Raw genomic sequence first — 23618 nt, forward strand, 5'->3', positions numbered from 1 at the left:
TCATGTAACCTGTAGAGAAAGGGACGCAACTGGTGCTAGAGGAGAAGGATGGTGGAGACTGACAACTGCCAGGCACCTTTTTCAGGTCACAGATTGTCTCTAAGCCTTGGTGAAAACTTCTCCAGTTTGTGCTAGTTTCTGGGGAAGAGTGTGAGCACTTTCCCCAGTGGGCAGCCCAGCAGTGTATCATCTGTCCATGTGGCTGTTCATCTGAGCGGGCTGTAATCTAACAATATCTGTGTACCTCATTGGGAGGTGATGGAGTCTAGCAGTCCTGAGCCAGACTCTGCCTCCATCACTAACCTGCTGGGTGAGCTTGGGCAACTGTCAGCCTCAGTTTCCTCATTTGTAAAGTTGTGATGTTGGTTCTTAATTTATTGTTCTGGGCAGGGTAATGAATCCTGCAAGAAAATGTGTATATGGTGCCCAGCAAAGAGGTTGGCACAGAAGAAATGCTCAAGAATCTTATTATTATCACAATCATATTTTTATTAATGTCTGTATTATTGTCATGACTGGAATTCTTATTTCAATATTAACTTCAGAGATAGGAAAAAAGCTATAGAAGGTTTTATTCATGTTACTTTTGTTATAACTGATTTTTAAAATATTTTTTAATGTCTCAGTACATTCAGATCATATGTTTATTTCACCAGATTTGACTTGGAATGACTTTATGACCTCTACAAATTATTGCCATCTCCAAAGAAAAAGAGCTTATTGCAGGGAAAAGTCAAAAAAAGATTGTTGTACAGGCTTCAAAAGGCCATTCTAAAAACAATGATGACAGTTCTATTAAAATAAGCATGCAGGCTCCCGAGGTGTTTACTTAAAGGGCACAACAACATTTGACTGTATATGTTTCTTAAAAAATCAATCATATTTATTGAGAGTCAACCTTGTATGTAGGTCTTTTGTTGCTGTGTTGTTGGAATAACAAATTATCAAAGACTGACATCTTTCTTCTTCCGATTATTTTTATCTCAGCTTCCATATGTTTATAAACCTGAATGTTCTTTTCGCACATAATTCTCATTTAAGGACTTGAATGATATGCTTACTGGACTCCATTATAAAGCCAAAAATATGCTTGAAGTCACAAGTTTTAGTTTGAAACTACCGTTCTTAGTTGTTAAGTTGTTTTCTTGTTTATTACTGTGGGTAAAATTGTTAATACTGTGTTCACTTACAAGATTTTAGTATTAATAAGGAGAAAAGAGTTTATTCTAATTAACTATGTGTACTATAATAAGAAGATTTCTTATAACATTTTTTACTGGTGTAAGAAATAAGTGATTTAAAAAGCTCTGAGGTTCCACTGTGGTATAAATACAGGTTAAGCATCACCTTGTGTTTATATTTTTCACAGGTGCATTATTGCAATGGGCCTTGACAAAAATCCAACTTCACCAAAACCTAGGAAAGAAAAGAATATTGAGAAAAGAGAAGAACTAAAGAAAGGTGAGGGGAAACTGAGGAAGGATAGAGGGTACATGATACCAAGAAGGTATGAGATGGTGGGGAGCAAAACTTCCCCTTCAGTCATTTTTTCAGCTCAAGAAAAAACAAGGAATGGAGAAGTGAGAACAGCTGTGGAAGAAATGGAACGTAAAGGAAATCCAGGACAAGATGTTTGTGAAGATGACCAGGAAAATATATTTAAATACGGTAATGGATAACATGGAATTCTTTTGTTGTTGCTATTGTTGTTTTGCTTACGTCTTTAAAATGCCATTATCAGGGGCTCCTGGGTGGCTCAGTTGGTTAAGTGTTTGACTCTTGATATGGGCTCAGTTCATGATCCCGGGGTTATGATCTTGTGGTTGTGCATTCAAGCCCCATGTCGGGCTCTGAGCTAACAGTGCAGAGCCTGTTTGGAATTCTCGCTCTCTTTCCCTCTCTCTCTACCCCTCCCCCACACAATCGCACTTTCAAAATAAATAAATAAATAAATAAATAAATAAATAAATAAATAAAAATAAAAACCCATTATCAAAATTTGCAACAATATTTATTAAATGTTACTCAGTTATAGTCCATAGGCAGCTAACTCTGGAGAGGTGAAGATGCTCATAGGGGCAGGAGAGGAAGGGGAGTTTATGTCTGTGTGAACCAGAAGGTCTGTTCACTTCTACAGAGAGAGACCAGGTTGACCAAATAGAATTTTACCATTTTTTTTTTTTAAGTATTTCCATGTACTTGCTTTGGTGAAATCGATGCTTATGTAGCAATAAGAGTATTCCATAACTAAAAACAGTTGACATAGGCTTGGGGTCCTAGAGCCTATCTGTCTGCCTTGTTATTCTCCCCTTTTCTTCTCTCCTCTCCTGCACTCTTCTTCTTCTTCCTCCCTTCCTTCTTCCTTTCCTTCCTTCCTTTTTCTTTCCACACACACACACACACACACACACACACACACACACACACTCACTCATATGTATAGTAGTGATAATAACAATAATGGAAGTGCCAGGCACTGAGCACCAGGTCAGGAGCTTTTCACACACTATTTCATTTTATCCTCACCACTCATTGTGATAGATATTATTATTCCCTCCATTTTACAGGACAGGAAACTGAAGCTAAGGAATACAGACAGAAAGCAGCAGAACTAAGATTCATAGTGTAGGAGAGGAAACTTTTTCCTGGGCCCATTTAGGTTCATTGGCTGGGTCGTTATAAATTAATTAGACTGACAAAAGAGGTTAAAATGGGAAAAACAAAGAAATTTATTAGTATGTGCATCACACATACACGCAGGAGCACTCAGCTGAGTAACTCAAAGGGGTGGTTAGAACTTGGGCTTATGTGGCATCTTACAAAAGAACAATCATTTTTAGAGAAGTGACAGGAAAAAAGGAAAGGACTAAGCTTCTGGGGCAGCAAATTGTGGGAAGGCAAATATGTAGCAAAACTAATGATATACGGGCTAGTTTCAGTGAGGTTTATTATGCTGATTCCTTTGGTGTTTTGTCTGGGCTGATAAGGGTCTAAAGTTGTCTCCTATGATTAACTTGTGTCCATCTTGGTAGAGAGAGGAGGGGAGACACCTTCAAAAATGTATGCTGTGCTTTTAGGGAGAGGGCAGAGGGCTCTTCGTACATCTACTATTACTCAGTTGCTTTAAGCTCAAAATAATCTTATACCAAAGTGGGTATTTTTGGGCCACATACTCTGCCATACTCTAGTAGCCAGGCCTATCTAATTCAAAAACCCAGACTTCCCACACTGTACAACCTCCTATTCTGTAAAAGCTATTTTAGATGTTGCCTGGTTGTGGGTGATATGTCAAAGAGTCAGAAAGAGAGAGCTGCCTGGGTGTCCCTCCTACAGCAAGGAGACAGAGCAGGATTAGGGGAGCAGAGCTGTGGGCTGGGGTGACTTGTGGAAGAGCTGGCATCAGGCAAGGGGCAGATTCCAGGTACTTCCTTCTCATCTCATCTTGCTCAAGGGTTCAGAAATCCCAGGGAATAATTACAGAGCTATTATAACATTGCACTTTGTTCATTACTGAAATAACATGATCATCTTAAAATGGATTTCACTTATAACACTTTGACTCAGTTTATCTCTGTGATCCCTTCTAGTCTTTATTATCTTAGACTGAGAATTTAAAATGATCTATGGCAACAGCAATAGTGGAGAGATTAACAAATGGGTTGTGTTTTTATGTGTTTTAACTTTCAAGACATATAGTTTTATTAAAGCTATGTTCAAGAGAGGCTTTTCATTTTCGTCATTTTTTTTTTCCTTAAACCAACATGGCCAGTGTTATGAGTAGTGTACTTCATGCTTATAGCTTTTCCTAAGGTCTTCTTCTGTGTTGGCTAGTTAATGGACTTGTTCTTTAAAAAAAGAAGAAGAAAAAATAGTAGCAGCAAGGCTTCTGCTCTCTGCAGAGCATCCACTGATGGTAAGAGCAGCAGGAAACTTGAGTGGAGGTCAGCGTGAGAGAGTTGCAGCTGGATTGATGTCAACCTTATGTCGACTCACTTCCTCATTAGTGAGGATGGTAAACAACAAGCTAATTAAATTCTCTGAAAGAAGGAAGATAAAATGGGAGAAACAGAAGAAATATGAAAAGGAATCCAGAAAGCATGCCACCAGTTCATTCATATTGAGAACATGAATAGCTAACACAAAGTATATGGCTTTGAGCTGCCATGCTAATTGAGCACTTGTGGTTAATGGAGGGATGATATTTATTTAGATGTGAAGGCAGTAGTGGGTAGGGCTAAGCCAGGACAGCCTTGAAGCCCATACTTTGAGAGAAACACAGAAGGTCCTGTAAAATAGGATGTAGGGACTATTTTTATGGTTCACTACATGTTCCTTTAATTTTATTCTCTGCTTCAGTAATTTAACAGCAATTGTGTCCTAATTGTGGGCCCTAGTACTTCTGCACTTTTAGTCAGGTGCCTCCATTAAAGTGTATTTCTCCTGGTCTACAACCAACTCTTTCTACTTCCAATCACAATCACTATTACTACTAATCCCTAGTAATCGCTAGACACATATTGTCCATGACACTGTACTAAGCATGTTCCAGGGATCATTGCTTTAATACTGACCATAGCTTTGTGAGGCAGGAGCTACCATCACAGATGAAGAAACTGAAGCTTAAAGATATTAAGCAAATTGCCTAAGGTCACACAGCTAGCGACTGTTTTAACTTGGACTTCGGCACCTGACAGCCTGCTTCTAAAACCCTCATATGTCACCACTATGTAATACTATTGATGGAATTATAGCAATTCACTCATGTTCTGTTGGGCCCCCTGCTTATCCTGTGACCAGGAAGAAATATCTGTAAAGTGACAGATTCCTGTGTTTCCTCGTGTGTGTGTGTGGGGGGGGGGGGGGGGGGGGTGTATGCATGCACATGCAAGTTCTGTAGCTAACTTGAATTCTTTTTTGTATGAAGTTTCCAAGATCTCCAGATGACTTTCTGCCCTTTTTTTAAAAATTCCATTCTACTCATTTGACATTATTTCATATAATTAATCATGAGTCCTATATAAAAATCCATAGGCAATCAAGCCCAGTAGTGTTGAAACTAACACTACTGAGAACCATGTATAAAAACTACTACGAGTACAGTTATCTCTTCTGTACCTGAGTCTTATTTCCTCAACAAAAATTGGAGATTCCTTGATGGCAGGGGTTGTGTTATTGTAGTGTCTCTTATTTTGCTATTTTATCTGCTTGCACATTAAAGATTCTCAATAAAGGCTTATTGATTGATAGCTAACTAGGCCAAGTGAGGAACTATTCTATTATTTGGTCTGAAATATTTGGATCCAAATATTTGTTTTTATTAGTATTTCCTATTTGTTTCATGCAATATAAGCCAAATTTTTCATCTTCTTGTTCATTTATAATTTTGTTTTGCTGATAATAATTTGCATTTCATGTTCCCCATATTAAATCTCTCTCATGAAAACATTCTTGTGATGAATTCTCTTTGTTTGCCTTTCTTCGTTACAGTTTCTGATTTCACTTTTCCCCTTACATCTCCCTCATACAATCTCTGCATTAACAGCGCTTTCTTCATATGCACAGGGCATGCATTTCTAAATTAAGTTTCTTTCATTGCAGCAGGGTAGCTCTCAAGTAATTACCTGAGAGGCCCCCACCACTGGAAAGGAAGCCAGAATATCTAATAACTAAAACACACAAAATGAGGAAAGCTTTATTTTCCCTGTAATTTTTATTTTAAAGATAATTGTTTATGTGCTTAATTGGTTCTGCATGAAATCCTTTTGCTCTCCATCCTTGGCATGTTGTCACTTCAAGATTTTTAGTTGTTGGTGGAGGAAAAAGGGGAACAATTAAATATGAAAGGTGAAAAATTATAACCACAAGGGACAGCTGGAGTTTATCTGATGTGACAATTTCCTTTTTCTGCTACAGATTTGTTGCACCTCTGTAGGGAATGAAGCAAATTAGTGGCTGTGACAGGAATGTTCTATTTTATAAGAATTTTTTTATCCTTGGAATGTAATTATTTCATTGACTGTAAGGATGAATAATGCATATGATTTGGGTTCTGGTCTAGGTATAGAATCCCTCATAATGCCTTTTCTTGATGTCCATTTGGTTCTCAGAGAATGTGCTATTCATGGTGTTACTTCTCAGGGCCTTTGGACTTGATTAATTGAATTTTTCCACTTCGCTATTCATTAACTTGATATCCAAATATTTTGAACATTCTTCATATGAAATATGACCTCACTGAGTCTCCAAATTAACTTTCATTATTATAACCCTGTTCTCTTTATTTTTAATTTATTTCTAATTTATTGTTTTCTATCAAGTTCTTCTCTTGTCCATTTTGGTTATTGTAGATGATGATGTACATTTGTAAATGAACTTTCATTAGGTTGCAGGCTTGTCATTTGGAGCCTTATTTCTTTTGTGCTCTTGTATATGTGACTGATTGCAGTCTTTGATCATTTGCTATTAGTTTTCCATGTTCACTAATTGTGTGAAAAAGATGTGAAGGAAGGCCCAGAGAAGAGAAAGTCATGGAGTCAAGGTTCTCATTAAAGTAAAATGGCTTAAGTATCAGGGATTCTGTTTTCATTCTCATAGTGGAGATTTTTTTTCTCAGAATATGAAGAAGATTTTGAAGCAGATGAGGAGAAACAAGATGAGAAAGCTAATGAAGAAGGACAGGCTGATGATCAAATGAATGGGATGTCAAAGTCACCCTCAGATGATGAAAAAGATCATTTAGACCCTGCAAAGGAGAGTGAAACCTCGTGGCAGAAGGCGGCAGATGCTGATGACAATGTGAAAGATGAAGGTGACGGATGCTCTGACAGTGAGCTGGAGGAGGAGAAACAAGGCAAGTTGTTCTACTTACCATGTGATGTGTGCTGTTCAGCAAAGATGCTGACTACTTTTCTTTTCTTTATATTTGATGAGATGACCCTCTTTTAAGGGAACTTTTAGAGGCTGGTTCCCTAACCAGAGGATGCTGATCAATCAGTCTTCCATAGATACCCAACTTACGGGGTGGGTCCTTAACCCCTTCTCTTTCCTTAGTTTGCTGGGATTTTTTAATAGGGGTCAGGTAAAGCTTGTTGTGACATGTCTTCTGTTTACTTAGAAAGTTACTCCTTTTTTTTAATGTTTATTTATTTTGAGAGAGAGAGAGAGAGAGAGAGAGAGAGAGAGACAATGAGTAGGAGAGGGGGAGAGAGAGAGAGAGAGAGAGAGAGAGAGAGAGAGAGAATTCCAAGCAGATTCTGTACTGTCAGCAAAGAGCCCAAGCAGGGCTTGGACTCACAAACTGAGATCATGACCTGAGCAGAGATCAAGAGTCATGCTTAACCAACTAAATCACCCAGGTGCCCCTCCTTTTTTTTTCCTTTTTCTTTTTCTTATTTTTTTTAATCCCAAAGAATTCCCTCTTACACATATACACACACCATTTTGTGGCCTTAGAAAAATGAAAAGTAGCTCCTTTTCAGTTAAAGGGAAAGTTGAAAACTCCTGCCTTAGGTTCACTTTTTTGTCTTAACTTACCTGAACACAGGGTGCTGACGTCTTAGTTTCATGTAAGGATCACCTCTCATGGCAAAGGAGACCTCCTCATAGTCCTTAAGCCTAAAAATGATTCTGAGTGTTCATGGGAAAAATACAGAGAGGTTTTCAGGTAGACAAAGAAACCATCATCTGAGGCTTATCTCAAACATTTGAAGACTTTTTTTAATATGTCAATTTACCGAAGTAATGTTTGGTCAAAGAAGGAACCGATTTCCTGCTTTGTCCCATAAGGGTTTGGCCAAGGCTATGTGATTCTTAGTTAATCAGAGATCTTTCCTGGTACATCCAGAACATTAATAGTTATAACCGTAACACTGTCATATTTAAGTATGTGTATGTCTTTGTAGTTTGTGTTGGGCTAGAAAATAAGTTTATATCATGATGACTTTTTTATTTGTTTTTAAAGTTTATTTATTTATTTTTGAGAGAGAGTGAGAGAGCACATACAAGCAGGGGAAGGGCAGAGAGAGGAGAGAGAGAATCCCAAGCAGGCTCTGCACTGTCAGTGCAGAGCCCGATAAGGGGCTCAATCCCATGGAACTGCGAGATCATGACCTGAGCCAAAGTCATACACTCAACCAACTGAGCCACTTAGGTGCCCCCATGATGACTTTTTGAATTGCTGTCTATTTTCACCATTCTTTCCAGCTCTCAGCATTTTTTCTGTATAAAATCTCAAACTTTGGGGGCACCTGGGTGGCTCAGGTGGTCGAGTGTACGACTTTAGCCCAGGTCATTGTCTCCCGGTTCGTGAGTTCGAGCCCCACATCAGGCTAACTGCTACTGTCTTCCTGTCAGTGCAGAGCCCACTTTGGATTCTCTGTCCCCTTCTCTCTGCCACTCTCCTGTTCACACTCTCCAAAAAGTAAATAAATATTTTTTTTAAATCTCAAAATTTTGAATTCAGCAAATATATTAGGATAATATAAAATAAAAGTAAATTCAGTAATCAAGTAATCACAAGAGCAAATATTTATAGTTTCACTCTCTTCAAGAAAGAATTTAAGCAAACCTATTCTAAAATTTCATGCACACATATACAAGGCAATAACATGCAGAAATAATTTAGAGTAAAAGGGAAGATAATTTTACTAGGAACCATAGATGAGACCATCAATAAGCTTGAACTAAAAATTTAACCCTGAGTTTCCTGACAGTCAAAGCAAAGAGTGAAGCATGATGTGAAAATTTAGAATGATGTTCACTATTAGTAAACTTGAAAACAAGATTTGCTGTCACTTTCATTATAGTTGAAAGAACTACTCAAGATTAACGGTCTGGCATTGAAATATTTTTTGTGAAGTCTTAAACTAGCCCTTTTCTATAATTTCTCTTAATACTTATATTTTATGTTTCCAGGCATGCTTAATATGTAAGCTTTTTTCCCCCTCAATTTGAATGTGAGCATCGAATTTAAATTTACATTACTATCTGATATAGGGAAAGTTAAAGAATTCTATGAAAAAGTGATGTCACCTGAGTCAAATTTTAAAGAAGCTGTACAAATGACTTGAACCTGGAAAATACTTGAAAATGTGTTTGCATGTAAATATAACTGGTTCAAAACACAAAGGACTCAATTTTTCACTTCTTCAGTATGGTGGAGAATTATCAAGGGCTGATTTCATGAAGATTCAATACATTCTTTCAGTAGTTGGGCATCTGGGATTATTTTTGTGCTGCTTAATCATCTTTTTTTCTTGGGATCAAATGGATTTTTTTCTATGACAGATTAATTTTTATGTTCAAACAGAGAGGGGTGTAGGCAGTACCTGGATATTCCTGGAGGAAAAGCTTTAGTCATTTAGACCTGTAATTATTGAATAACAGGCAGAGATTGGTAAGCTTTATCATTGAATACTGCTTGCATATAAATAATTGGAACCCTATGTTTGGAAAGGTATTCCAAAGGTATTTATTGTTTATTAAAACTCAGTGCTAAGCACTATACCAAATATTTTATATGAATTATCTGATTTACTTCAAACAATCTTAAAAGGAAGGTACTTTTTCTTTTCATCTCCATTTTTTCAAATAAACTTGGAAATGGCGGGATTAAGTAACTCACATAGCCAGAAAGTAACAGAGCCAAGACATAAACATTACTTAAGTTTAGAGCCTGCATTTTGGAGAAACAACAGAACTATGATTTTTCCAAATGAGAAAATATCTATTTATCTAAAAGTAAAGAAAATCCCCCTAATAAAAGGATTCTTCTTCCTTAAGACAATACAGTTTAGAGGTACTTATCTTGAGTTCATCTTATTCTCTAGCTTCTGTTTTTTGTTTTGTTTTTAAACAGAGCAGATAAAAACAGACATTTTCTGCTTTTACTCAAATTTACCTTTCTCTTCCCTGGATGGGCCTCCCTGTCCACCTCCAGGCCTTTCATTCAATTCCAGCTTAGCCCCCTTCTCTTCCACCCACACTCTCCTCCTTTAGCAGTCTTCATTGATCTCTTTATTTTATGAAACTCTATCATTCAGTAATTCTTTATTCTTTTATTGTTTCATATGTTAAATTTTACCTTTCAAGTTCATTACACAAGTTACTGACAAAGTTATTTACACTATGAAAGCTAGGACTGTATGCTGTCTTTGTTATTCCTCACAAAGGTGATTTCTTAAAAGATATTTCATAAATATTAAGCAATTACTTGACTGTTTTTTTTTTAAGTTTATTTATTTTGAGAAAGAGAGAGAGCGAGAGAGAGAGCATGCACAAGCGAGGGAAAGGCAGAGAGAGAGGGCGAAGAGCTAAGCTCAAGCAGCTTCACACCATCAGCACAGAGCCTGATGTGGGGCTCAAACCCATGAACCATGAAATAATGACCTGAGGCAAGATCAAGTGTCGGATGTTCAGCCGACTGAGCCACCCAGGCACCCTAATTACTTAATTGTTTTAACACCAGGAATACTTGATTGTTTTAACACCAAGAATACTAAGATGCCATGATATCTAGTTACATTTACACTGTATGTTATTATTAGAATTTTATTGAAAAAGATTGTATAGAGTTAGCTGCAATTTAGGTGTAGAATATATAATACTTTAAAGAGATATGTAATAAAAGCTACCACAATGTACGAAATCTAGCACGCAGAGGTTGGGAAATTTAAAAGGCAAAAATTAAATTTGCCAACTATTTTTTTTAAGAGAAAGAGAAAGAGAGAGAGAGAGAGCAGGGGAGGAGCAGAGGGAGAGGGAGAGGGAGAATCTTAAGTAGGGTCCATACCCAATGCAAAGCCCAACGTGGGGCTTGAACTCAGGACTGTGAGATCATGACCTGAGTTGAAATCAAGAGTCAGATGTTTAACCAACTAAGCCCACGTGGCGCCCCCACCAACTATTTTATTTTGTTGTTTCAATAATGATATTATTAAGCTATCCTTTTTCAGAGCTCTTTTGCATTTTTGGTATTTACAATAAAGCTTTGCCATTATTCTGAAATAAAATCTCATCATTTATTACTGTTTCTTTCTTCTACCTCCAGGCTCTTTTATTTCCCTTCCCTTGATTTTGATAACCTGGCCTTGTGTTATTCAGAAACATTCCTTTTAGCATGTGGAGTATCAAAATTAGAGGTTTCACCCAGCAAACAAAGTAGCATGCTTTAAAATTGATAATGACACAATAGATTCCTTGGAACACTCTATTAAAAAGCCAGACAGCATTTCATCTTCAGAAGTGTAAGAGGCATATTGTGACCACTGAATCTGAGACACCAGTTCATCCTTTTTATTGACATGATTAAGAATCTTGCTGTTAGTATTTGGATGTGTTTCATTTGAACCTGCCTGCACCTGTTCCCAGAGGGCAAACAATTGCCCAGGCTGTCACTCTAGTGACAAGTCGGTCCCATTTAAACTGCCAGCTAACAATTGCGTGGGCCTGCCTTGATGAATGCTCTCTGCTGAGCAGCCCATGAGTGATGAGCGCTAGGGACCGAGAGCCACTAGGAGAGCACCCTGGTTTAGGAATGACGGGTGAGACTTTCCATCGTTTACAAAGAATGACACCTTCTTTTTCTCTGCATTTGTGTTGGCAACCCTAGGCGCTAATTCACTAGTTGAAAATATATTGTCATAGATGAATGTTATAAGGTTGAGGGGAAAAGTGTCATGTCACTGACAATACACTTTTGTGCTTTTATGGACAGTTTGGTTGATAATGCTTATGAGTAAGAGGTAAAGAATAAATAGCTCCTTAAGAGTAGAGTAAGAGAGGGGCGCCTGGGTAGCTCAGTCAGTTAAGCGGCCGACTTCGGCTCAAGTCATGATCTCACGGTCCGTGGGTTCAAGCCCCGCGTCGGGCTCTGTGCTGACAGCCCAGAGCCTGGAGTCTGTTTCAGATTCTGTGTCTCCCTCTCTCTGACCCTCCCCCATTCATGCTCTGTCTCTCTCTGTCTCAAAAATAAAATAAATGTTAAAAAAAAATTTAAAAAAAAAGAGTAGAGTAAGAGAGACAGAGAGAGAAACTCTTCCCAGAATTGCAAAAGATAGAATATAATAATTAAAACAAATGCTTTTTCTAGTAAGAAATATAATATTTCACTTGTGCTATTTTCCAGTCTGTTGAAGAAATAGTCCTTATAGACTTATAAAATTCCCGAGTCACAAAAGACATTCTATTTACTGGACTTACTGACTTCAACAATCTCACTCTTCATTTCTTGGCCTGACTATTGAAGAGGAGCTTGAGGGAAGCCTCCTCCCTCCGTGTTGAATTATAAGTGATGTGAAACCACATTCTGTGGACTTCAGTGTAACTTGACTGCTCCTTGGAGCAGAGAAGATTAGGGGAAGATTGTAGGTGGCCTTCTGGTCAGACTCTATATGTGTGGGTTTTTTGTTGGCTGGTTGGTTGGTTGGTTGGTTTTTTACATGATTAGTCAAACTTTAATTTTTCTGAATGGCAAGAATTCCTCAATCCATATTCACTTTTTGATTGTTGAAGCAAGAAGGCATGGCTTTCAGGTGAATATTTAAATGCAGACTCATCTTTTAGTCCACATAAAATACTTTCCTATGAGGTATTTCTCTACAGTTTTGAATCTGCCTTGTACACAACAAAGGCATTATGAAGACACCCAGTAAAGTCTTGTGGAATATATGGCTGATGGAGTAGATTAATGATAAATATAAAAGGACTTAGGCAGGACAGTGTGACACAGGATTTGATTATATTCCTAGTATTTTAAGTATTCATTGTAGTGTTTTAAAAAGTGCAATTAAAGGTACATATGGAGAAACTTTTAAGTTTTTTAAAATTTTTTCTTCTCCCCCTAACAGAGTTGTATTTACCTATAGATATTTATTCTTACAAAGTAATGCATATATTTGTCTCATTGATGAATTGAGTAATGACTTATCAGTGTGAAGACATGTGGTCTCCCTTAAGACAAATAACTAGTTAGTGTTCATAGCTAGAATTTAATGACTTCTAGTTTTATTTTCTTAAGCATACGCTCATTCGATAATATTTATGAGTACAAAGCACTTGCCTAATTAGGCATTATTGTATATGAAACTATTGACTAAATCATAGTATCTAATATAAAATATAAACAGTTTTATGAACTCATGGGTATAATCAAGATAGAACTATTAGTATGAGCAGGATGTATAAACTCATGTGTCGTGGTCAATTTGAAGACAGTAGGAACAGTGCCTATGCAGATTTTTCTGTGAACCCTCGGACTAAAGAATGGGAGAGAGAAGCAATTTGTATTAGAGTTCGAAAGAGTATTGGGTTCATTGGGTTGGGATGCATGGTATGTTCCTGGGGTGATCTACATTATTAACTGAATTTACATATTTGAGTTTATGTACTTTTTAAAGTGTCCATAGGGTTTCAAGCTAGTAAACCCAAAACAAAGTAGTTAAAATCAGGACACTAATGGAGAAAATGGTGAATTTAAACTATAATAGAACCATGTTCGGGGCACCTGGGTGGCTCAGTCAGTTAAGCATCCGACTTCGGCTCAGGTCATGATCTCACAGTTTGTGGGTTTGAGCCTCCCGTCAGGCTCTGTGCTGACAGCTCAGAGCCTGGAGCCTGCTTCGGATTCTGTGTCTCCCTCTCCCTCTGTCCCTCTCCCCGGTCACACTCTGTCTTTCTGTCTTTCTTTCAAAAGTAAATAAACATTAAAAATTAAAAAAAACATTCTATGCTAGAGGGTGAGGAAATGATTGAAAGCTAAGGTTGGGACTTAAGATTGGTTCAAAGCAAACAACATAGTGAGATCATGGTGAGAGTATAACAGCAGCTTCTGAGAGAGCTAGCCATGGTCGTTGTAAGGAGAATGAATAAACATCTGAGTGAACATGTGTGGTTGATCCATTGTGTTCTCACAAAAGGAAGCAGTGTCTGGCTAGAGTGTGTAGTCTCTGTGGAAGCAGGGACCTGGCCTGCCATTTTTTATTCTGGGTCCTTAAACCTTAACGCATTGCTTGACACATAAGGGGTGCTCCATATGCATTTAATGAATGAATCTATGTAAGTGGGTAGAAAGGTAAACAACTCAGCGGCTCAGTTATGAGAGGGGATAGCATAGCTCCTCATGAATTTGTGAGACTGGTGTTGACTGTGGATGTGTGAGTGTCGGCACCCTTGTTCAGGTGTGTATTGACTTGGCTAGGCATGCAGTATAAACAGTGGAGATTACTGTATATATATGTGTATATATATATATATATATATATATATATATATATATATGTGTGTGTGTGTGTATATATACACATATATATACAGTGGCCAAAATGGAGAATGACCACTAGAGATATAAAAGGAGGACAGATTGAATTCCATGAGTTCAGATGTTTTGGAAAGAACTATTTTTTATTTGTTGTTCTAGGGTGCTGACAGTAGAGAGTTAGTTAAGAGAAGCAATAGTAGGTCCATGACAGTGGATGCTCTCTGTTTGAAGGCCTTTTGGCAAGAAGAGTGGTCTTGGCTTTACTACAGTGGGTCATTAAAAAAAATGTTTTGCAAAACCTGCTACTTTATAGCTAATGGACATTGGGTATTATTTAACTTCTCTGGGCCTTACTTTCTAGATCTAGAAAAGAACATAGCTATTCCGTGGGATTAAGTGAGATGTTTTTTAAGTATTTACCTCATTTTTTGGTACACAGTAGGTGCATAACCATGATCAGGTTTTATTGTTTTTTTTTTTTTTTTCCTAAGCAATTGGTAGCTGCAGTTACTATGCTTCATATAACACAGGGTGAAATCACAAGACAGAAATGTATTAAGCTATACTTAACATGGATGATTTCATAGAGGGGGAAAGACTAAAAGTCATAAAGAAATCATTATTCAATTTGATTATGTTAATTTTGTGTCATGTGATTTCTACAATGACTTACAGAGAAAAATAAGTAGAATTCGCCCCATTTTATAGGCAAGAAAACAGAAGCCTAGAGAGGGTAAGTGAAACAGCCAAAGTGAAAGCTAGTAAGTAGCTGAGTCATGATTGAAACACCAAGGTTTATCTTACAGGAGGACATGTTATTTTCTCTCAGTCTCATGTTGTGTGAAGTAGTAGTGATGCAGAAGAAGGAATGGTTGTCAATGACATGAAAAGAGAAGACAGTGAAGGATGTGGAGACTGACTGAATGGGCAGAGTGGAAAGTGAGAGGTCCTGCTTATGACATGGAATCATAGTACCACACATGCTGGCTTTGGCCAAAGATTTGGGCAACGAGTGCAGATCATTTCTTTACTGTAACACCAAGAGCAGATTCTTTCAGCATCAGTACCTGGAGGGAGCACCAGAGAGACAAATAGTATTGGGTGGGAGGCAGAGTTGCTTACTAACATGACTTCCAGCTAATTTTTTCCCTACTAATGACAAAAAAAATTACATATGTTACCTCAAAGTTCTTTTAGGCAAAAATTTCTATATAAAAATTTGCTTCATTTCTAAGACAATAAATAAAATTAGTGTTGAAAATCCCAGTCCATGGCCCTAAAACATTTCATTTTGAGCTTTTTTTTTTTTTTTTTTTAGGCAAAGTCTTGCCCCAGTGTCTGCATGAAAATGAGATAAAGGAATGAGAGAGAAACTAACTTGTATGGCAAGGTTAGAGAGAAATTGGAAAACTGGAATGAGTTTATATGGGAGGTCAGGTACCCTTGCCTCTTGAAGGTCATTCATTCTCCTGATCTCTCTTCTCTATGGGACTGGCTCAAAATGAGCCAGAGTGTGTTCCAGCCTTTTGAATTAAAGTAACACAATTAATAGAAGCCAAAGAAAGGTAGCTACTAAAGAAAAGTCGAGGAACGCTCATTTTTTTTTTTTATTATGTGAACAACTCTCAGAGCCAAAAGTCAGAGCCATTATATCAACACTAAGATGGTAGACACGAATATTTTCGGAAGTACAGAACGAGTATAATATGGCCTTCTAGCTCATTGTGCAGTTAATGAAAGCTACCGATTGAACAAGTAGCAAGTAAGAGTTCTTTTCCTTTAAAAAAAAATGAGATGCTTTAGAGAGAGGGAGATCATACTCCCTAGAGTGTCTGAATTGGGACAAATAAGATAGAGAACAGTTGTCCTTGATCTGCTGTGCTCCCTACTGAGAGACGGTATATCCAGATTTTATAAAATGGAGATAAAGAAAGAGTGGTTCAAGTATGCGTTTCCTTGGAAAACAGTGGTCATCTGGTGCCTGTCAAGGTAGTTGGGAGATAAGAACAAATGGAATTGTGCTTAAGGGGTTCTGTTGCTTAAAGGCTTTTTAGAGTTTGTTTTTTTACCGCTGTGTAGCATCTCTCAAATCTTTGTGGAAACTCTGATAAGTCTCTGTGACTATACTTAAAATTCTAAGCCCTGTCACCGAGAGCCATTTGGGCTGGAGGGTGTGAAGGAGAAGGATAAGAGTAAAGACAGGTATTTCTTCCCTTAAAGTCTGCATCAGCTGCTAGAGTCATCTGTGTAGCTGCCAAGCAGAAATAAAAGAAACAGAGAAAAGAGTAAGGAGAACACAGAGAAAACAAGAAACCTAGGAAGCTTTTAAGTGTAGGATATTTCATTTGAAAATATATTCTGTAAAAAACAATTGTTAACACAGATCTGTTGATTAAAAACTCAAAAGCAAGTTTGTCTTTCTCTGGCCCACAGCATATGCCATGACTTTCAGGATGTGCATCTTCCTTACAGAGATTCAGTGTGTATGTTGCTTTCTTGGAGATTTTTGAAAGTGCTTTTGGGTAGTAAGCACATTTTGGGCTTCAGTTAGTTTCTAGACTGTGTATCGGTTGCATTACATCAGCATTACTGCCTAAGTCTCCTAGAATCCCTTTTACTGCTTCCATGTGCACGTCTCCCAGCTCCTGCAATCTCTACCTTCTTCAGAGGATACTTCTTTAGAGGACAGCCCTGGGCCATGGAGCTGCTTCACCCACAGGTGCAAAGCACCTGAAAGTGCCAAGGAGTTTATCTTCCCCTGGGGTGGCCGGTAGCCATGTCTGACTGGAGCAGAATATGAAAGCCAAACTCCTTCCTTAAGGGAGGAAAAATTCTAATATTCCTGTAAGAGTTTCTCCTGGACCATATCCTTAATACGTCACTTGCTCATGAATCCTGACTTCAGGGTCTGCTTTTGGGGGAACCTGAGATCAGACAACATCTCCTCCTACACACACACACACACACACACACACACACACAGAAGCATCACCTCAAAATATTTTTAAAGTGTCTTGGTAGTTTGCAAACACATAGATCTTTCTAGTACACCTTGCTAGCTGGATATGGTGGATGTTACAGTAGATACAAATTTAAATTTTACGCACAGAGAATACTGTGGCTACCAAGGATGATAATGAAATAAGTGCTCTTACTAAATAAATAAAAGATTAATCGGTTACTTCTACAATGAAATAGATACTTACAAATGTTTTCCAATAAAATGGCTTTCAATCAATCAATCAATCAATAAATAAATAAATACAGTTGGGTTTCAGTTAGATGTGGTTTCCTATTGAAAACTTCTGGAGACTCACAGATTACATAGATTTTTATCTTGATAATTATGCACAACCTATGTGAAAAGGGTATCAAGTCTATTAACCTATATTAAAAAATTTTAGTTTTATTTTTGCTAACAAAATTCCCACAATTAAACCAATTGCTTAATGGAAAAACAATGATATCATCATTTTTGTTTTTTAGATATAAAAACTGCTTCATCGTCCTCATCCAGAAGTCACCCATGCTCTAGTTGCAGTGAAGATGAATCCACACTGGGGGATAGGGAAGCCCACACTGAGAACAGTCCAAACAAAAGTTCCAGAAGTTCATCTTTTCAGGAGTCGAGTGAAAATGATGAGGCAGGAAAATCCTGCCTTCCAATTGAGGATTCCCAAGAAGTTGAAATTGAAGACCAAGAAATAATGACAGCAGATGTAGAGACCAAGCCTTTGCCAATAGAGGAATGCTTGAAGAATGTTCTTGAAGAAGAAATGGAGAAAGGAACCCAAGTGATTGCAGAGGGCATATCTGAGAAGTCCAGGGAACATGTTTCCAAGGAAGAAAAAGAAAAGGATAAAAGTAAGCTTTGGGAAGGAAGCACTGCTAAGGTGAAGGACAAAAAAGCAGGTCCCTATAGGGTGGAGAAAGGTGGTAAGTATGGCCATTGAGTTGACCTGCCATTGTTCCCATGCATGGAAGCTGATTTTGGTCATTGCATTCTGCCAAAGCTTGGGAAATACTATTGTGATAATGCCAGAGTCATTCAATTATTTTCTTATTTCTCTCTTCATCACATAATCATACATGTACACTCAGCTTGCTGTTTTTCTTCTACTGTGTTTTAAAAATTACTTGATAAACCTTATATAGCTTGTTTCCTATTTTCTGTAAATTCCTTCTTATGGTAATTCTCTTTCAAGAATCAAATAAAACACAACATGTGTCTGAAGGCAAGGGTATGTGTGGCTTTTTAGAGGTTATTTAATACTAGGAATACTATTTGTTCTTAGCTATATATGCATTTATATATATATATATATATATATATATATATACACACACACATATACGTATACACACACACACACACACACACACACAGAGCTAACATTGGTAGGTACTTCCTATGTGCCAGTTCTAAACACTTACATATATTAACTCATCTACTCCCCATAATAGCCCAATATCCCCATAGTTAGGTTCTATTATCATCATCTCTTTTTTCATAGGTGACAAAATTATGTCTCAGAGAGGTTAAATAACTTGTCAAGGATTATACAACTAATAAGAAGCATTCCTAGGATTTGAATTCAAGCACAGTAGTTCCAGATTTTAAAGATTGTCTATTGTATCTGCGCAATAGGAATTTAAATTTAGATAAAAATATGAAAATTTCATAGAAAACCCCTAACTTTACTTTGAGTTCTTCTCTGAAACTAAGTAACTTCCTGACCCAGGGGTTCCTGAATGAGTATGCAGCATAGTTCCATCTGACATGGGAAGAGTGGAGAGTGTCCCACAGTAATCAGGTCCCAGGACATTAGACATGTGGAAAGTTTGATGTCTTTCTCAACTTTAGTAGGACAGGTAAGGGACCAAGTTGTGTCCTGTGGACAGCTGGACCTGCCAGATATTTGCCTTTCACACAGATCCTGTGGCCTGTAATTCTCTCTGTTCCCTGCTCCCTCTCGTCTGTCTCCTTTGCCAACATAGTGGGCATTCTTCTTAATTCCAAGATAAAATCTGTGCTCATATTTTAGTATTACTAAAATTCATCTGCTTAAAACTTATGAATACTTTTAATGTTTCTAACATTTATAGGACCTTAAAAGCTGTAATGAAACCACTGTGGCCTACATATAGGAATTGAAGATGTTGAATAGTTATCTTTCAATTCAATCATTATCATTAACTTTCTACTATGTGCAGGACACCATGGTCAATAAGAAATGTGTAATGTGAAACAGAGGGTACCTGCCATCAAATGCTAAGGGGAAATCTTGGCACGCCAATAATTAGACAAAGGTCAGTAAGTAGTCATTCGTAAAACCAGAGAAGGTACAAATGCTACGGCATTTCAAAAGAAGGGGAAAGTCCCATTTGGTTAAGCACACCTTGAACGTTTTTGTGAAGGATTCTTTTGAGGAAGGCTTTAAAGGTTAGGTATGATTATTAAGATGGAATGGAGGACAATAAAAACATTTCAGATGGTGTTATGTAGCAAATTTGAATAATTTTGGAATGAACAACTTGACAAGCTCCCACCCACAGGCCAAATCTGGCCTACCACTTTTATTTTTTTCCTGTATTGTCAGTGAGCTAAGAATTTTTTTTTTAATTTTAAAAATTTATTTATTTATTTGTTTAAGTAATCTCTACACTCAACGTTGGGGCTCAAACTCATGACCCCAAGATCAAGAGTCGCATGCTCCTCTGATTGAGGCAGCCAGGTGCCCCTAAAATTTTTAAATGGTTGGAAAAAATCAAAAGGATATTAATATGTAGTGACATAAAAATTCAATTCAATTCAAACTTCAGGGTCAGAAAATAAAGTTTTACTGTGACAGAGCCATGCTCATTTGTTTGTTATTAACGCTGCTTTTGCATTGCAAGGGCAGAGTTAAATCATTGCGGCAGAGACCGTATAGCCCATAAAGCCCTAAGAATTCACTAACTGGCCCTAAATAGAAAAAGGTTGCCATCTTCTGCCCTGGGATTATAACACAGACCCCTGAGATTTTCAAAAGGATTTTTTCATATAAGAGTTGAGATTCTTGTTAAAATAATTTGAAACCCTTTTATAAAATAATTCAAGTCTTCAATCTTGGATTTCATTGCTCATTTCTGGAGCATACAATGTATAATCTAGGAAATTTATACGATTTGACAAGCTGCTGCTCAAAAAAGGTAGAGATGTTAAAGTTCATTAGTAACATTGATGCTATGACTTCTTTTACCTCCATTTCAGACAAATAGATTGTTTGCCTGGACTTGTGTACATAGACATCTTTTTGAAAAGTAAGATGCATATAATGCAGGCTGTATTTAGATGATGGATGGAATAGCAGAAACATTAGTCTAGGATTATGCCACTTGGAAGAAAGTGAGGTGGTTTATTTTTTTCCAGATGTGTGAAATGAAGAGTGTGTAGATTTATCTTAAATATTTTTCTTAAATATTATGAGAAGTCTGTACTCTTGATTTGATAATATCTATAATTCTAAAGCATTTTGTTATCTTTTTATTTTTATTTATTTTTTTTTATAAACTTTTTTTTTAACGTTTTATTTATTTTTGAGACAGAGCATGAACAGGGGAGGGTCAGAGAGAGGGAGACACAGAATCTGAAACAGGCTCCAGGCTCTGAGCTGTCAGCACAGAGCCGGACACGGGGCTCGAACTCATGGACCGCGAGATCATGACCTGAGCCGAAGTCGGCCGCTTAACTGACTGAGCCACCCAGGTGCCCCTGTTATCTTTTTATTAAGGCAGGTTCAACACTAGATGGCAAGGTTTGTGACATTTTTAATCTTTCTTAGGATTTAACACATGTACTAAGACTCTCAGTGTTTATTTTTTATTAATAGCTTATGAAATAATAGTTAGAAAATGGAGAAGAGCAGATTTTAAAAAATGACCCATAGATTTAGCACACACACAGGAATTACTTTCAACATTTGGTCAGTTTCTAAACTTTGGGTTTACAAACTTACGTTGTCATATTTTTTATAAAATGTTTTATCTTGCTTTTTATTATTAATGTTATACCATAAGCATTTTTATGTCATTATGTAATCTTTACAAATATGTTTCGTGTCTGCGTGTTATCCCGTTTTGTGGTTTTCATATAATTTAATCATTACCCGATTATTGATATTTATATTTTTCCTATTTTCACTATTGTTAATAGGACTTTAGTATCTTATTACCTAGGGTAATTTAAAGCCTATAGTTATTTTCTTAGGATAAGTTCCAAAAAGTGTAATTTCTGGATTACATTTTAAGGCTTTTGATAAAATGTGTTTTTTACAAAAGCCTGGTTGAAAAGTTTAAACAATATGGGACAGAGAAAATGAAAAGAAAATGAAATGAAAGCTAGTTTTCCTTTTCTCCCTCTATTCTTTCCCATGCAACAGAGTCATAACTGTGGAGAATATTTTTTTAGGTCTGATTCCAGAAAAAATTCTCTCTATACACATGATGAATGTATGTATTACATATATACATATATTATTTTTACATACAGATGGAAATGATACATTTTGTTTTACAACTTGCTTTTTTTCACTTAGTACTGTGTCTTCGACATCTTTTCATATCATTGCACATAACTGTATTTTACTCTTATCTACTATACATAGTATTCCATCATAGTGCTTATTTCATAACTTTGCAAATTTTCTTAAAAATATGTTGCCTTCTGTGCAAGAATGGGTAGATTTGTTCTATGACCCATCTTCCACAAAAGAACAAAAAAACATGTAAAATGTTCAGAATGATGTAGAAGGATTAATACTATCAAAATTCAAGGATGCATAGATTATAACTCTTGGGTGCTGATGTTTTAAGTATATTCAAGGAAATGATACAATGAATTTGTAAATACTTAAAATAACAGATTAAAAGAAGTCATAAATAGTTTCAAAGACCCTTATATGAATAAACATTCTGAGAAAATCAGATAAAATAAGCTGGGTCCTGATTTGCTTGATGCCAAGCAAAGAGGTTATGGCTAGTTCCTTTTTCTTAATTGAGCCTTCAGTTAGATGGCTCAGGGAGAGAGGGATGGAACCGAAGTTAATGCTTGAAGTGAAGGTCACACAGGTGACTATGCTGCAAAACACAGCTTATGTAAATTAGATTAGAAGGCGTGGTAAAGATTGAAATGTGTACTATTTTACTTAGATCTCTGATTAGAACCTTAGGTCAAAATGGGGGCTGAGGTAATGTGTAGAAGATTATCTCTCATATTTGTATGGTGCCAAATTAATCATTTTCAACCAGATTTAGAATAAAAGCCGTGATTATGTTAAGAATAGGTCTGTGGGCTATAAAAATTACATTCAGTTAATGATGTTTTGTAGTGTCCAAAGTAACACAACTTAATCTGAATTGTTTTTACCTAAAATCAAAGCAGTGGATAAAGTAGTAAAGTGCTATATTCAGTGCCTACATACCTTTCAGACTGATAACGTAAAGTGATATTTTCCTTCTATGTTATATCTCACATTATTAACTGAGCTTTGTCACCAACAAATCAGATGAATTGATATAAAAGATGTGTATATGCAGTGAAGTGGGTAAAGTGAAAGATTATAATTGCTAGCTACAATGAGATAGTGTCCTTGGGAAGTAATTCAATATGATAGGGCACAGTGTTATTTTTGTGCTATTTTTCTCTGTTATTTTCAGTTTAAGCTGTATTAATGCATTATGGCACGATCTTTGTTTTATGTTGTAATGGCGAAACAATTAAGGTAGATTAATTTGTGAGGTTAATATAATTTATACATCACGAATATAAATAAAATATTAAGAATAGAGTACTGTAATATAAAGTAAAATATATATTTATATGTAAATGGGAAGATGTCATAGTGCTTGGCTAGGAAATATAAACCTAAATAATGTTATGGCTAAAGTAATATTCAGTTTGATCATCATGCAGGCAAGTTAGATGGTCCTGATGAGAGAACAAGACAATCGTGTGTTATGATTTGCAGTCCAAATACCATTTCTGGATGAACTGTGAAAGCACACAGTTATTTGTTCCAATAGATTTCGTCTGCCAATAAATATGTTTTGGTTATCTGCTTTATGCCACACTGTTCTTGGTGTGAACATCATCAAGTCCCTGCCCGTATCGGTAATGAGGTATCCTGGACTAAGTGTAGAAGAAAAATAAATCAGGGGAAGAGGGCAGAGTAATGGTTTGAGAAAGGGGTGGTCATCTGAAGAAAGAGCACAGGAAGCAGAGGGAATAACAAATTGAAACTCTAAATATGGGGAGCATAGTTGCTGAGTGAGGGTCCGGAAAGGAGGCTGGTGTGACAGGATCAGAATGGGAGAGACAGAAATT

The 23618-nt window shown here is 36.8% G+C and overlaps 1 protein-coding gene across 2 annotated transcripts in view; it reads left to right on the plus strand.

Annotated features, from left to right (window-relative positions):
• The window catches only part of ERICH3 (glutamate rich 3), a 106601-nt gene that overhangs the window by 68991 nt on the left and 13992 nt on the right, over positions 1 to 23618 (plus strand). For both annotated transcript variants that reach the window (XM_060622022.3, XM_078451781.2), the window contains 3 exons: positions 1370 to 1668; positions 6614 to 6850; positions 17741 to 18190. In XM_060622022.3, the coding sequence (XP_060478005.3) occupies positions 1370 to 1668; positions 6614 to 6850; positions 17741 to 18190 (986 nt within the window). The remainder of the gene's footprint in view (positions 1 to 1369; positions 1669 to 6613; positions 6851 to 17740; positions 18191 to 23618) is intronic.

This window comes from Panthera onca, chromosome C1 (genome assembly GCF_046562875.1).
Source record: "Panthera onca isolate mPanOnc1 chromosome C1, mPanOnc1 haplotype 2, whole genome shotgun sequence".
Classification (NCBI taxonomy): domain Eukaryota; kingdom Metazoa; phylum Chordata; class Mammalia; order Carnivora; family Felidae; genus Panthera; species Panthera onca.